General features: G+C 35.3%; 1 protein-coding gene across 2 annotated transcripts; it reads right to left on the reverse strand.

The window, feature by feature from the left end:
• Positions 1 to 7,502: 7,502 nt before the first annotated feature.
• LOC133312579 (calcium uniporter protein 2, mitochondrial-like) lies at positions 7,503 to 11,486 on the reverse strand. 2 transcript variants are annotated; one of them, XM_061513805.1, is made up of 2 exons: positions 10,839 to 11,486; positions 7,503 to 8,270 (listed from the first exon to the last, which is right to left on the reverse strand). In XM_061513805.1, exons 1-2 carry the CDS (start codon positions 11,385 to 11,387, stop codon positions 7,812 to 7,814), a joined length of 1,008 nt encoding a protein of 335 aa, XP_061369789.1. In that variant the 5' UTR covers positions 11,388 to 11,486; the 3' UTR covers positions 7,503 to 7,811. The 2 variants fall into 2 exon arrangements, with proteins under 2 accessions (XP_061369789.1, XP_061369790.1); XM_061513806.1 differs by lacking the exon at positions 7,503 to 8,270 and adding an exon at positions 8,280 to 10,548.
• Between the last annotated feature and the right edge of the window lie 1,881 nt (positions 11,487 to 13,367).

Below are 13,367 nucleotides of genomic sequence, written 5' to 3' on the forward strand. Positions count from 1 at the left end.
ATTAAACCACGTGTTTCAAGTCACAATTCATGGACTTATCAGTCATCCATGTGCTTAATTATCAGTAAACAAATTAGGCTTGATAAATTGGGGATTTTTTTTTCAACTCAATCTTATATATCCATACTATTAGGAATTAAAATTAGAACACAGAGAAGAAAAATACTAAAATTTGCACTTATTTTATCTTATTTCATATTTGTGAATATTTTCAATTAACTTTATAATTATATAATAGTTAATTATAGTTATAAAATTAATTTATTAATTTATAAACTAAAAATATATTTAATGCTAGTGTCAGAAAACAATTAATATAATTAATTTTAGATATAATTTTATATTTACCTATTGTGATTACATGATTTGTCACTTTGACCTATTGTTGACAACTCATAAGATCTGAATTGGAATTCTACCGAAAAGTTGAAGAATACATGATACACCGCCGATGGTTAAAGCCTGTTTGGTTTAATTTATTTAAATTTAAAAGTTAAATCTAGAAATAAAGCTAAAATTATTTGATAATTATATGATTTTTCTAGCTTAAATTTTACTTAAAATCTCTATTTATGAATGAGTTACTTGCTTGACAAAATAATTTATAAAAACTCTAATTTTAAATAAAATTACCATTAAAATATATGAATAGAAAATGTTTTTTTTTGGTAAATAATTGCAAATGTTTTTATTACTAAGGAAACTTCAAATAAACACAAATTTTGTTTAAAAAAGAAAAGGACAAATACTAATTTTTTTAACATACTTAAAAATAAAAATAAAAATGTTTACATGATAATATATCAATTTATAAATATATTCATTTTTTATTTATCAAATACTTATTTAAATAAATAAATTTTTTAAGAAAATGTTCAATATACTACTATATTAAAAAATAAATATTTTTAATAGCTTGAGCATAGCACCTAGGGGTGGCAATTCATGACACGACCAACCAACCCAACTCGGACCCGACACAATTTTCATGTTCCGGTCAACCCGTTTATTTTTCGGGTCGTGTTCGGTTGAAAAAAATGACATGAAAAAATTCAGGCTGTGTCTCGTGTTAACCCTCAACTGACCTGCGATTTTATTATTACTTAGGTTCCTATTATTTTTCTTTGTCAATACTAACAACCAACACTCTTGTCTTATCTCGTCTATCTCACTATCTTGCATCGCTCTTCTCCTTCTCCAAGTTTCCCTCTTGCAAACCAGTGGCAGAGCCAGAAATTTTAATGACGAGGTGAAAATAAAAAATTGTATAAATGCCCTGTTGCGAGAAAAAAGGATATTGGAGAAGACTGTGGGAAAGCGGTAGATAAAATCACTTCTTGTCCTATTTCAAATATAACTAGGATTGTGACAGATAAGGATTATCATTGTCATAAGTTCAAATTAAAATTATTATTAGACTCATTGTATCACACTCTATTTAAGATGAATGGAACCCCCTAGAAAAATAACAAAAACAAGCGGAGAAGTTTAAAGGGAGGATGTACGTCTCACAGATTGAACCTCCATATGGTATTCATGTTTATTCCCTTTTATATCCTTGTTTCATTTATATGGTATCATGAGCTATGGCTTTAAATCTAGGGTCTTTTTCATAAATTTACTATCACTTCTTACCCATCCCTGTCAAGCGCTCAACAATATACATTTCTTTCCCAAATCTTAAATCTTTTTCATGCCAACCTCAGCTTCAACAAACAAGAACGAAACAACCGAATCAGCGAATCGTCTCACTGCCACTCTCCTCAATGTTCACAACTACATGTCTTGGGCGAGGGCTGTCACCGTCGCTCTCCACGGTCATTCAAAGGCAGATCATATCACAGGCCCTCTTCCAACGATTATAGATCCAAAGTACGAATCATGAAAATCGACTGATAACTAAGTTATAAAATGGATTTTCAATTCCATGGAACCAGATGTCTATGATATTTTTGCGTATTCAGATTTTTCCAAAGAACTTTGGGATTCTATCAAAGAACACTATGGGAATGAAGACAATGTCTCTAGGGTTTTTGAACTGCAACAAGAAAATTATCATACAAAACAACAATCCTCACAATCTTTCAATGAACATCTTAATGACAAACCCATTACCCTCTTTTGCCTCAGTTTTCAATACAATCCAACCAGAAGAAACTTGCCAAAGAGTCATGAATCATAATCGGGTACTGGGTTATTGCATAATTTGTATCCTTTAAAAGGACAAACACTTAACCCTTGAAAGTAACAATCATGAAACCAAATGAATAACATGACTATAATTATAGAATACGAAGGTACATTGAACTATTGTGTTTTGGGTTATTGCACACACAAAGAATAGTCAAAAACCTAATTCCCAAATATGAGAACTTTTCATCGTGCTTATGGCTGTTGCAAACAAGTGCGATGTTCTCTAACATAAGATATTGAAAATTTAAGGAATAAAGATAATGAAAGAGGAGATGAAAGACAATGCTTATTATACATATAATTATTATATTTGTGTGTTTTTATATCTTTAGGATAATGTTTGGTTCATTACTTATTATATTGTGAGAGGAAAGTGAAATTTTTATGTTTGAAATGTTTACCGAAAAGGTTAATGCATTTTTATATGTTTGCTTTGATATATAATCAACGATAATTGTTCATTTGAATTTTTAATATTATGTGACATTATTTAGTACATAATTTAGATAATTATGTTAGAATTCATAGTAAATTTTTTTCCTGATAAATTTGTGTAATTATCATAAATATTTTGCTAATTTGATATGTCAAATTTTTTGGCACCGCCAGAATTTTTTAACCGGCTTCGCCACTGCTCTTCGTCATATGTAGTCATCCTCATCTATTGATGACTTCTCGTCGCCATCCTCTTAGAGCTATGATGCTGGTATCTCATTAAAAAATGGTTGTTGGCAAAAAGATCCACTCTTGCAATGTTGTGTCTTATCGAAAGTTTAACCCTCCCTTCTATAATATAGTTTGTGTTTGTTGAGGGAAACATGATTATTACCTAAATCTCTTTTCAGAAGAGCTTCCCTCTCGTAGCTGGATGGATACGGCCAGAAATTGGCCTTATCTTAATCCCAGTGAGATGAGGAACCTGGAATCCCCTGTTACCAATTAGGAGATTAAGAGAGCGTTCTTCCAAATGGGTCCCCATAAAGCCCCTGGGCCAGATGGCTTCCCGGCTGCTTTCTACCACCGTAACTGGGAGTTTCTAGCTGACAAGATTTGCGTTGATATGCGCAATTTCATGGATAGGCCTGAAGAAATTCATAGAATTAATGACACTCTTTTGGTCCTATGTCCTAAAGTGGAGAAACCCGAGAAAGTTGACCAGCTTAGGCCAATTGCCCTTTGCAACGTCCTCTACAAGGCTATTACCAAGATTATTGTCAATTGGTTGAAGCCTCTTATGAATAAGCTTATCTCCCCTTTTCAGACAAGTTTTGTTACTGGAAGAATCATCCATGACAATGTCATTATTGCTCAAGAGATGACCCATTCCATGAATAGGAAGACGGGAAAGAAAGCCTACATGTCAATCAAGATTGACCTTGCTAAAGCATATGATCGGTGGAATTGGGGATATATCTTCAAAGTCCTCAATGAAGCGGGCATCCCGCCCCAAATGGCCAATTTGATTGAAGCATGTATCTCTTCTTCCAGATTCCAGGTTTTGTAGAATGGCAGCCCATCTGACCAATTCTCCCCCTCTAGGGGAATTAGGCAAGGGGACCCTATTTCCCCATATTTATTTGTTCTCTGTATGGATAAACTCTCTCATTTAATTGCTGATGCGGTCAGAAGAGGGTTGTGGAAGACCATGAAGGCTGGGAAAAAAAGGTACTGCTATATCTCATCTTATGTTTGCAGATGATTTGGTTTTGTTTGGAGAAGCGAATCTTGAACAACTCCAAGTAATGATGAGCTGCCTAAAGGATTTCTGTGACATGTCTGGTCAAGTGGTCAGTATTGAAAAAACCATTATTTACTTCTCCAAGAACACTAGTGATTAAGACAAGGAAACAATCTCGCAAGCTAGTGGTTTTAAGATGGCCAACTCTCTGGGGAAGTATCTGGGATCCATGCTTTGGCATGGGCGTGGAAAAAGGCGGAACTACTCTGGAGTTCTCAATAGGGTCAAATCCAGGTTGGCCAATTGGAAAAGTCACCTGCTCTCCTTTGTTGGTCGGGTGACCCTTGCCAATTTTGCCATTAGTACAATTTCAATTTATCATATGCAGCACAACCAACTTCCCCTGTCGATTTGCAATGATATAGAACAGATTCAACGTTCCTTTATCTGGGGGGATACGGTTGGAAGGAAGCGAGTTCATCTTATTGCTTGGGACGGTCTTTGTAAACCCAAGGTATTGGGTGGGATGGGAATTCACAATCTCCAGATTCACAATGAAGCCTTTCTTCATAAACTTGCTTGGAGAATCATCAACAACAAAGAGGCTGTATGGGTGAAAGTTATAATTGGCAAATATGAGAGAAATCAAGACTTACGGAGACACATCAAGACCCAACACTATGACTCTAATATTTGGAAAAGCATTGGAAAGATCTGGGATGGTTTTCTGGAATCCCTCCATTGGAGTGTTGGAAACGGTAAGGAAATTTCCTTCTGGCTGGATAGGTGGACCCATTTGGATCGACCACTGATTGAATATGCTATATCTGACCCGAATAGTGGAGAGTTGAACTAAAAGGTTGTTGACAGCAACTCAGGCCATTGGAAGATTGGGAGTCTGTGCTCGAAAATCCCCATAGAGGTTGTCCAGTCCATCCGATCTGTTCTTCCTCCCTCTCTTGATGGAGGAGAGGAGAGGACAACCTTATGTGGAATCTTTCAGTTAATAACAAAAATATGGTCAAAACAGCTTACAATAACCTCATGGACTTTGAAGACTTGATCCCTGATCCTCTTTGGAAAACCATCTGGAAGTGGAGAGGGCCCCAAAGAATGCGCACCTTTTTGTGGATGGTGTATCACGGTCGTCTCCTATCGAATGATTTCACTGCCAAATGGAGTGGCTCCCCCTCTTGTCACCTTTTCCCATACAAGGTGGAGAACATATTGCATGTTCTCAGGGATTGCAGCTGTGCAAAATCTATCTGGAAGGCTTGGTTTCTTGGTAACCCCCCTTCGGACTTCTTCAACCTTCCTCTTAATGTCTGGCTTCAAAGGAATCTGTCCCAAGGTTGGCCACATTTCCAGTTGCTATGTTGGAAGGACATCTTTGTCACAACTATCTGGTATCTTTGGAAATGGCGCAACAATGAGGTGCATGATCCTCAGTTCTTCAGACCGAACCAGCCTTTGCTGTTAATTTCCAAATGCATTTCGGACATCAGCTCATCGGTTGGAGACTGCATCGTTGGGCAGGTTAACCCTCAGCCTATGGTGCGTGTCCCTTGGTCGGTCCCTCCCCAAGGGTGGGTAAAACTCAACGTTGACGCCGCTGTGCAGCCAGGGACTTCGTACGCTGCCTGTGGAGGAGCTTTTAGGGACCACAATAGGACATGGATTGCTGGGTTTTTATATAAGATAGGTATCTGCTCTCCTTATATAGCTGAACTCTGGGCGATCTATAAGGGGATCAGAGTTGCTTGGGACCTTAATGTGACACAGCTGCTAGTGGAAAGTGACTGCCTTTTAGCTATCCAAGCCATCAATTGCATGTCTACTATCTGTAGTAACCATCAGCTTGTGAATAGCATCAGAAGCTGGAGTAACAAGGAGTGGATTGTCAAATTTGATCATGTCCGTAGAGACAGTAACGTTTGTGCTGACCGTCTTGCTAATTTAGCTTCTGCTGCAGAGGATGATTTTTTTTTGCTGTTAGATGCCCCTTTGGAGCTGAGTCCGTTTCTGGACTCTGACTGTGGCAATTTGTAGTTTTCTTTTTTGGGCTTTGCCCTTTTGGAATACTAAAAAAAAAAAAAATTTGCAAATTGAAACTGGAGTTGGTGTAGAGACTAGGTCACTTGGGTGCTGGATTGGCTTGGGAATTGCAAAAAACATGGGGAGACCATGCTCGAATCCGAATAAGTCACAAATTTCACAAACTCGAATCCGAATAAGCCACAAATTTCACAAGCCAAGTCATATTAGCTTGATATTTTAGTTTTTTTTTTTTCCATCCCAACTGTCCATTTTGTGTGGGTTGAATTGGGTTGACTAACGAGACTTACCTAATTTTAACAGTTCCACCTATTATTCAAATACGAGGTTAATTTATTTATATAATATGGATAGACTAACATGATAAAAAATTGAGACTTCATACTATTTCATCAAATAAATACAATTTTTGCATGAATTTTCCTATTACATAAGTACTCCCTTTGTTTTTTTTTTTTTTAATTAATCTCTTTAGAAAATTGCTTTTGTTCCTTTTTATTTGTTTTTATAGAAAATAAATAAAGTATTACTTATTATTTTTTCTAACTTTACATTTAATGGTAATAAGTGAGGGAGAAGACTACTAGGGTTATAACAATATTTGAATTCAAGATAATTTAATCAAATAAACTCACTTTCATTTATAATCAACACTATTAATGAATAAAACAAAAAATTATTAAATGAAAATTATTTAATATATTGAAATTTTTAAAGAAGTAATCTTTTATTTATTTTTTTGATATATCATCAATCGATTCATCAATTACCATTATAGACTTGAATATTGTTTGGTTTGAATATTGTTGGAATCGTTATAGGCTCTAACTTGAGACTTTTGATTAAGAGAAATAAGTTCATTATCACTTGAACCAAGAGTTGTTGATAATGCATTATTTTATTCTTCAAGTAATAAAAAGACTTAATTAAGGCTATTAAATGTGCATTTAATTGAGGTTATTAAATACCTTTCAAACTATGCGCTTAATGAGCACTTTTAAATAAGGATGCGTCTGCCTTTAATCTAGTCTGTCGAGGAATTTCTCTACCGTCACTTGATCTAACTTTGCCCCTGTTTGATAGATTGGCTTGAAGGTGATATTAAAATTTGACTTTGTTTTACCAAAAAAAAAAATTAACTTTGGTTTTTTTTAAAAAAAAAATATCATAATTACTTTTTTGAGGCGAATCAGAATCTCTGGTATTCTCACGGGTTCGACTCTTTGAGCCGCCTATGGAACTAATCCAGAGTTCGGGTGCGAATCTAAAGATTACGGTACTTATGCTCCTCCCAAAATAATATTGGTAGAATTCGAACCAAAGTCCTCTCCCACCACTCACTCTCCCTATGCTACCAACTGAACCACCACACAGTTGAATTTGACTTTGGTTTTTCGTCAAAGATGGTGAGCTACAGTTATTGTCCGGTTTTGATTGCCTGTCACACTAATTCAATAATGCGACATGACTACTGTAATAATTTTAGTGAGCCAGACGTGATTTGACTTTCGTTTTTTAAAAATTTGACATTAATATTTAACGTTCTTTTTCTTTAGACATTAAAATAGATGTTTGATTTTATTCAAAAGGTTATGTAATGCTATGTTGTACAACAAAAGAGGAAAGGAGACAGAGAAAAATAAATAAAATAAAAAGATCACTCTGTATCCATCGTACAAAAAGCCGCGCCTAATTCTAACTCGCCTTAATCATATAGTATGATTTTCGTTTCTTTTCTTTTTTCTATGATTTTTGGTGATGAATGATATCAGAGAAAAGGGTAACGATGGTTCCCACAAAATGGTAGAAGGGATGCTATTTGTGCAGTTATATTCTGTATAATCACTATTCTAGTGAATATGAATAATACCGACGACCCTAAAACTCAAATATTTTTGTGTAATCCAATGGATGAATCCAACTCAGGAGAGGGTAACAGTGGTGAAGCAGCCCTGAGTTCATTATACCTTGCAATGTCAAAATTGTGAAGTTTCATTAAGCGCTTCGCCTTGGTGCTGAAACGGCTTTGGTAGAAACTTTCAAAGGAGGGTTCTTTTGAGGTCCTGAGGAAGAACATGTAGCCAGCCATGAAGTACATAGAGGTCAGATAGAAGCATATAGGTTCCATTACATCCCAGGATAGCTCCCAAAAAGTGAGCCTCATGAGTGCTGCCGTTTGCACCACCAGGAAACCCAACCCTCCCCAGAGCTCACGGCGAACCATGGTGTCAGCTTTGCTGTCAATGGCTGCCTTCTCTTTCTCCATTTCTTCAAGTTCTTTTCTTACTGAGTCATTCGCCTTGGCTCCGGGTAAAGGGAGAAGAGCCTGGATGGTTTTTGCTACCTGTATCATAAATTTGATAGAGTTTGGGTAAAACTTGGCTCCATCTACACTTTGTTTTTTCCTCTAGAAATGACTCAAACTTTGCAATTGTACTTGTACCCAAAATAAAAAATTGGAGGAAAAAAATATACCCGGCTGTAAAAGTTCCAAAACTTGGCTAGGATAAGACAATGAACTGACTAGAATAAAATCACAAGTAACCATGAATAGGATCAAAATAAAGTAGCAAAAAAACCAAAGTTTCCCAATTTCATGAAGCACAGAAATTTTATGGACATGAATTTCACGGAGAGAAATGTATTAGGAGAAATAGGCTCTGACCCGAAACGGTCCCTGGGAGTGGACCTAGCCATATTCTATGCAGTGTCTCACAAAGACCCAAAAACAAAGAATTGAAGTACTATATTCTATACTATTTGTCACCCAAAAAATAATAATAGTCACATGCTAACCTGTAATAATAATTTTTCCTATTGCTACAAGGACAAAACTTTGAGAACATAAAAATAACAAATATATAACCACTAAGTTATATACATTTGTTATAAATTTTAATATAATACTATGATGTTCAAAAATGGGATTTTTTTGGCATAGCAAAAGAAAGTTGTTAACAAGTATCCTTAAAACAGTAGTTAAAAAAATTGTAAAAATAAATAAATAAAAGTAAAGTACTTAATATGTATAAAAGTTTAAAAATATATATAACTTTCTTTCTCTAAGTAATTAAAAATACTAATGATTGTATTACGTATTCCTTAACCAATATTCAAATACCTTTATAAATATCTAATATTATTTTTAAAAATATTGTTATTTTTACGTTATCCTATTTTAAAGTGATATTTTTATGTTATCCTATTTCACCGATAATGTATGTTGATCTGTATCCATCTGTCGACAACCCAAATATCTAACAGCTAAGTACCGCTGCCGTGCCACTTGCGCCGCGAAATAAGGTCTTCTTCCTCCATATCCTCCTCCCTCCAAAAATTAAGGGAGGAAAAAGACACCAGACATGTCACTATCACTGTACAAACACACAGCTAATACTTAATAGCATGATCTATATAATTTTAATCCTAATGTAAACATCGTTTGCTATATAAAATCTAATTTTAATTTAATCTTCAGTAGTATTTAGTTTTTATATTAGTAATCAAACACGTTTTTAATTGAAAAATTTACAAATTACCATCAAATCAAATCTTTTTAACAACATTTTTAAATATTAATATTAGTGTAACAAAGCACATCATGGAACTATAGACTCCAGGGGTATAAAAGGAAACCACTACAGTATTCATTTTTTTATGCATATAGATACTCAAAATAAGTTGTTAAACCATTTATTAATTATTAATTATATTTAATAAACATAAATATTTATCATAAAACCCACTAATAAATATTATGTTCTGTTAACAAGCAAATATTATATTACATATAATTTTCATAAAATTCAAAAATGCATTAAATAATTTTTAAACTTTAACAAATTAAATACATATAATTTTTATTTAACAATTATTATTTTATATTCATTAGCATATTATACATGTTAACAAACAAATTTTATTATTATTTTAAAAAAAGAAAATAATCAAGAAACTACTTCAAGTCCGTATGAAAAAAAGGGACAAATTATATTTACAAACTTTCTTGTTTACAAACTCTTACAAACTACACTATGTTGTTCCGAGAGAACATTAGTTACACTATGTTCTCGCCGGAGAATACAGTGTAATTTGTAAAAAAAATTTGTAAATCAATCCTTCTCCGTAAAAAAAATACCTTAACCAAGAAATTAAATGATTGTTCTGACTGAATTTTAGCCTACCTGCCCTCCCCACAAATTTTGAACCTTCTGTTTTTGTATAAAAAATAAAATAAAATAAAATAAGCAGATTAGGTAAGCATAATATAATAAACACTCAAATTATTTGCAGTGGATATGTATAGAATTTTTTAAAATAAATATTTAAATCACACAATCTTACACATATCCACAGGTTTGAGCATTTATGATAAAAAGGTTCTTATGTGATTTTCTTTTTTCTCCAAGGAGATCCCAATTAATAAACTGGACTAATCTCTATCTTCATCAAAGCAAAAAAAATAATTTAAAAAGGTTCCCCATTTATGAACCCCCAAAGTAAGTGTGTGTAAAAGAAGTAGGGGCTTTTAGCGGGTCCGTGAAAAGCCCCTAATTTACCATCTCAAACGTGTTGAATCTTTACACATTTTAGATCTGAGGAAACAACAAACTTTCAATTTCCTGTCGAAAAAAAAAAAAGACAAAAAAAATCATCACAAAACCTTATCAGTTTTCGGTAGTCTCCAGAACAAATGGTTAAAAAATTAAAAAAATATGCGCTGATCGATAGAAAGTTAAAAACCTATCTTGGATCTTAACCTCCACACCATGATCCACTCTGTATGAACTCACAAATTAAAACACAACCCAACACAACAAAAACAAACAAAGCAAAATAGATAAAAATAATAAATAAACTAGTTAATGAAATTTAAACAAAAAATAAATAGCAAAGAGGAAAACGAATTTACCTGTTCAGGTCTGAGAAACACGACGTCTCCCAAAATAATTACATCTGCTGAATCGTCCAGCATCTTCGCAATCCTCGTTGCTTGATCTTGATCGGAGCAATTCTCAGCACAAATTCGAATGAACTCCGAATAGCTAATGCAGTTCTGTGGAATCATTCGCAGCTTCGATTTCACCATCTCAAGCTGCGCAGCTCTCAGCAACTTCCGCGCATCTTCAACCGTCACTCCCTGATACGTCGCCGGTGGACTCAACCCGTCCAATCGAATCCGGCTCTTAAAAATGTCCATCTCTCTGAGCTTCTGGAGGAGGTTATCGGCGGCCGGCGGAGGAGACCGCAGCTCCGGTCGGAAGACGGCCCTCTTGTGGAGGAACCTGCGGAATACGCCATTGTCTCCGGGATCTGGAGCAATATCAGGCTTCGATGCGGTGCGAGGGATCCGATTCTGAACGGAAGAAGAAGAAGAGGAAATGCGACATTTGGAGAAGGACTGCGATGAGATTTTGGTGATGCTGAGGAGGCGCTGGGCTAGGGTTTTCTTTAACGCCATGGATGAGGTTCGAGGAATTGAATAGAGAGAGAGAAAGAGAAAACTCTAGAAAATGGAAGTGATTATAATTGGTGTCGTTTAATGGATTGGAGTAAAAGAAGGTATTGGGAACTTAATTTATAGGTGTCCCATAACAATGGAGGACACCCATCGCTAGCAAATTAATTTAATTTAAAAAAAAAAAATTAAAAAGGCGAATAACTAGTTAAGATAAAGTTTATGATAAAGACGCGAGAATTTAGATCCGATTTCGTCGGTGAGATATTGAATTTAGAACGAGAAGGTGGGTTTGATTCCTTTTGCCTTGTTGTTTTGCGGTTAGTACTTAGTAGGGGGAGGAAGGGAATATTCGGATGCCAAAAGGAGCGATAAATTGAAATTGAAGAATGGTGTTTCACGAGGAGTATTGTACACGTGTTTGGATGAGGAATGAAGACTAGGTCGATTGCAAATGTCAACCGTGCGATCGTGTGAATAATGAATAGAATTGTTGTTGAGAGAGAGAGAGAGAGAGAGAGAGAGAGAGAGGGAGGTTTCTAGAGTTGGTTCCGGACTGGGTGGGGATGGATGCTGACTCGGTTGGAACCTGGACAGGATGCACTCTAACAAGTTGAGGTTTATTTCAATTTTGGTAAAGAATAAAAAAATGTAGGGATCATGATCTGATCCAATAAAATGGAAAGAGAAGATGAAGAAGGCAAGCGAATCGAATTAATTTATTAGAATACTAAAATAGGCATGCTTTGCATGGGAGGGAATGAGAGCGTGCGCAAACACGGAGTGAGGGTGGATGGAATGAAGAATGAAGAAGAAACCGGGCGAGAAAAAAATAAGTGGGAGTTGCAGCTAAAACATGTTGCGTCCACGCAATTGTCTCTCTGGCCCTGGCCTTGTGGAAAAAGTTTTGTCATCTACATCTAGGCTGTTATTTTGTTCATTCCTGTAGCTGCTTATTAATTGCATTGCACAGTCCCAACACTATATCTAGAGTTGTAGACTCACCTCCGTTGTAAACCATATATTTCATATTGGACTCTTTTTTTTTTTTTGGTAAGATCATATTGCACTCTTTATTTGTTAATCTCATAACCAACGTTACCTTTAAGGTCTAGAATCGCAACAAAATGAGATGGCTAATGTTGGGATAAAAACACAAATAAATTTCATTAATTGACACACACTACAAGAAAACGAGCAATCAGGGCCGTTTTTTTTTTTTCCATTCAGAGGCGGTTTAAATCGCTTCCAGTAAACTCATGAGGCAGTTCCCAAACCGACTCCGTTAACTCCGCCGAGAGGCAATCTAAAGCGGTTGAGATGAATCGCTGGAATATCTGCCTGCATATACCATTCAGAGGCGGTTATTGAGGCGGATACATTATCCGCCTTAAAATGATATACATAGGTGGTTCTCGAGGCAGATTTTTGAACCACCTTCAAACGGTATACTGAGGTGGTTTTCTTATTTGCCGAAAAATGATTTTCAGGGGCACTTTTGAATACAGCCTCCAAAAGTAATTTGCACGCGGTTGGAGGAATTGCCTGTATTCATTATATGAGGCGGTTATTGTTGTGCAATTTCGTAATCAATTAAATCACACAAAAACGCAAGTGCACATATCAACAAGTAATAGAGTGGATGTGTGAGTCCAGATATTGTTCCCACAGAGATTATATAATGCTATAGCTTTCGTGAAGCAATCAAGGTAACAAAGATGATTTGTTGAAGAACTAAAGACTAAATTAACACTTAAAAGTAAAGCAAAGTAAACTAAGGCTACTGATTAACTAAACAAGAATTCAGTATCAAAAGAAGTGTTCAAATGTATCAAGACAGATTAGGATCAATTTCCCCATTATTGCAATATAAACAGAATGGAGTAACCATGCTACAACAATTATCCAAACAGTAACCAGAACACCAATGCATGCAAGGGCTCTCACCAACAATACATTTATACTAAGTCCCACATTTCTATG

This window comes from Gastrolobium bilobum, unplaced genomic scaffold (assembly GCF_033153095.1).
Source record: "Gastrolobium bilobum isolate Gb01-03AN ecotype WA unplaced genomic scaffold, APGP_CSIRO_Gbil_v1 utg30084, whole genome shotgun sequence".
Taxonomy (NCBI): Eukaryota; Viridiplantae; Streptophyta; class Magnoliopsida; order Fabales; family Fabaceae; genus Gastrolobium; species Gastrolobium bilobum.

What these genes read in the sequence shown, in the direction of transcription:
- LOC133312579 (XM_061513805.1), bottom strand. Translation starts at nt 11,387, where the DNA reads ATGGCGTTAAAGAAAACCCTAGCCCAGCGCCTCCTCAGCATCACCAAA. An exon ending in TGTTTCTCAGACCTGAACAG is followed by an intron (nt 8,271 to 10,838) that starts GTAAATTCGTTT and finishes TTTATGATACAG; the next exon opens with GTAGCAAAAACCATCCAGGC.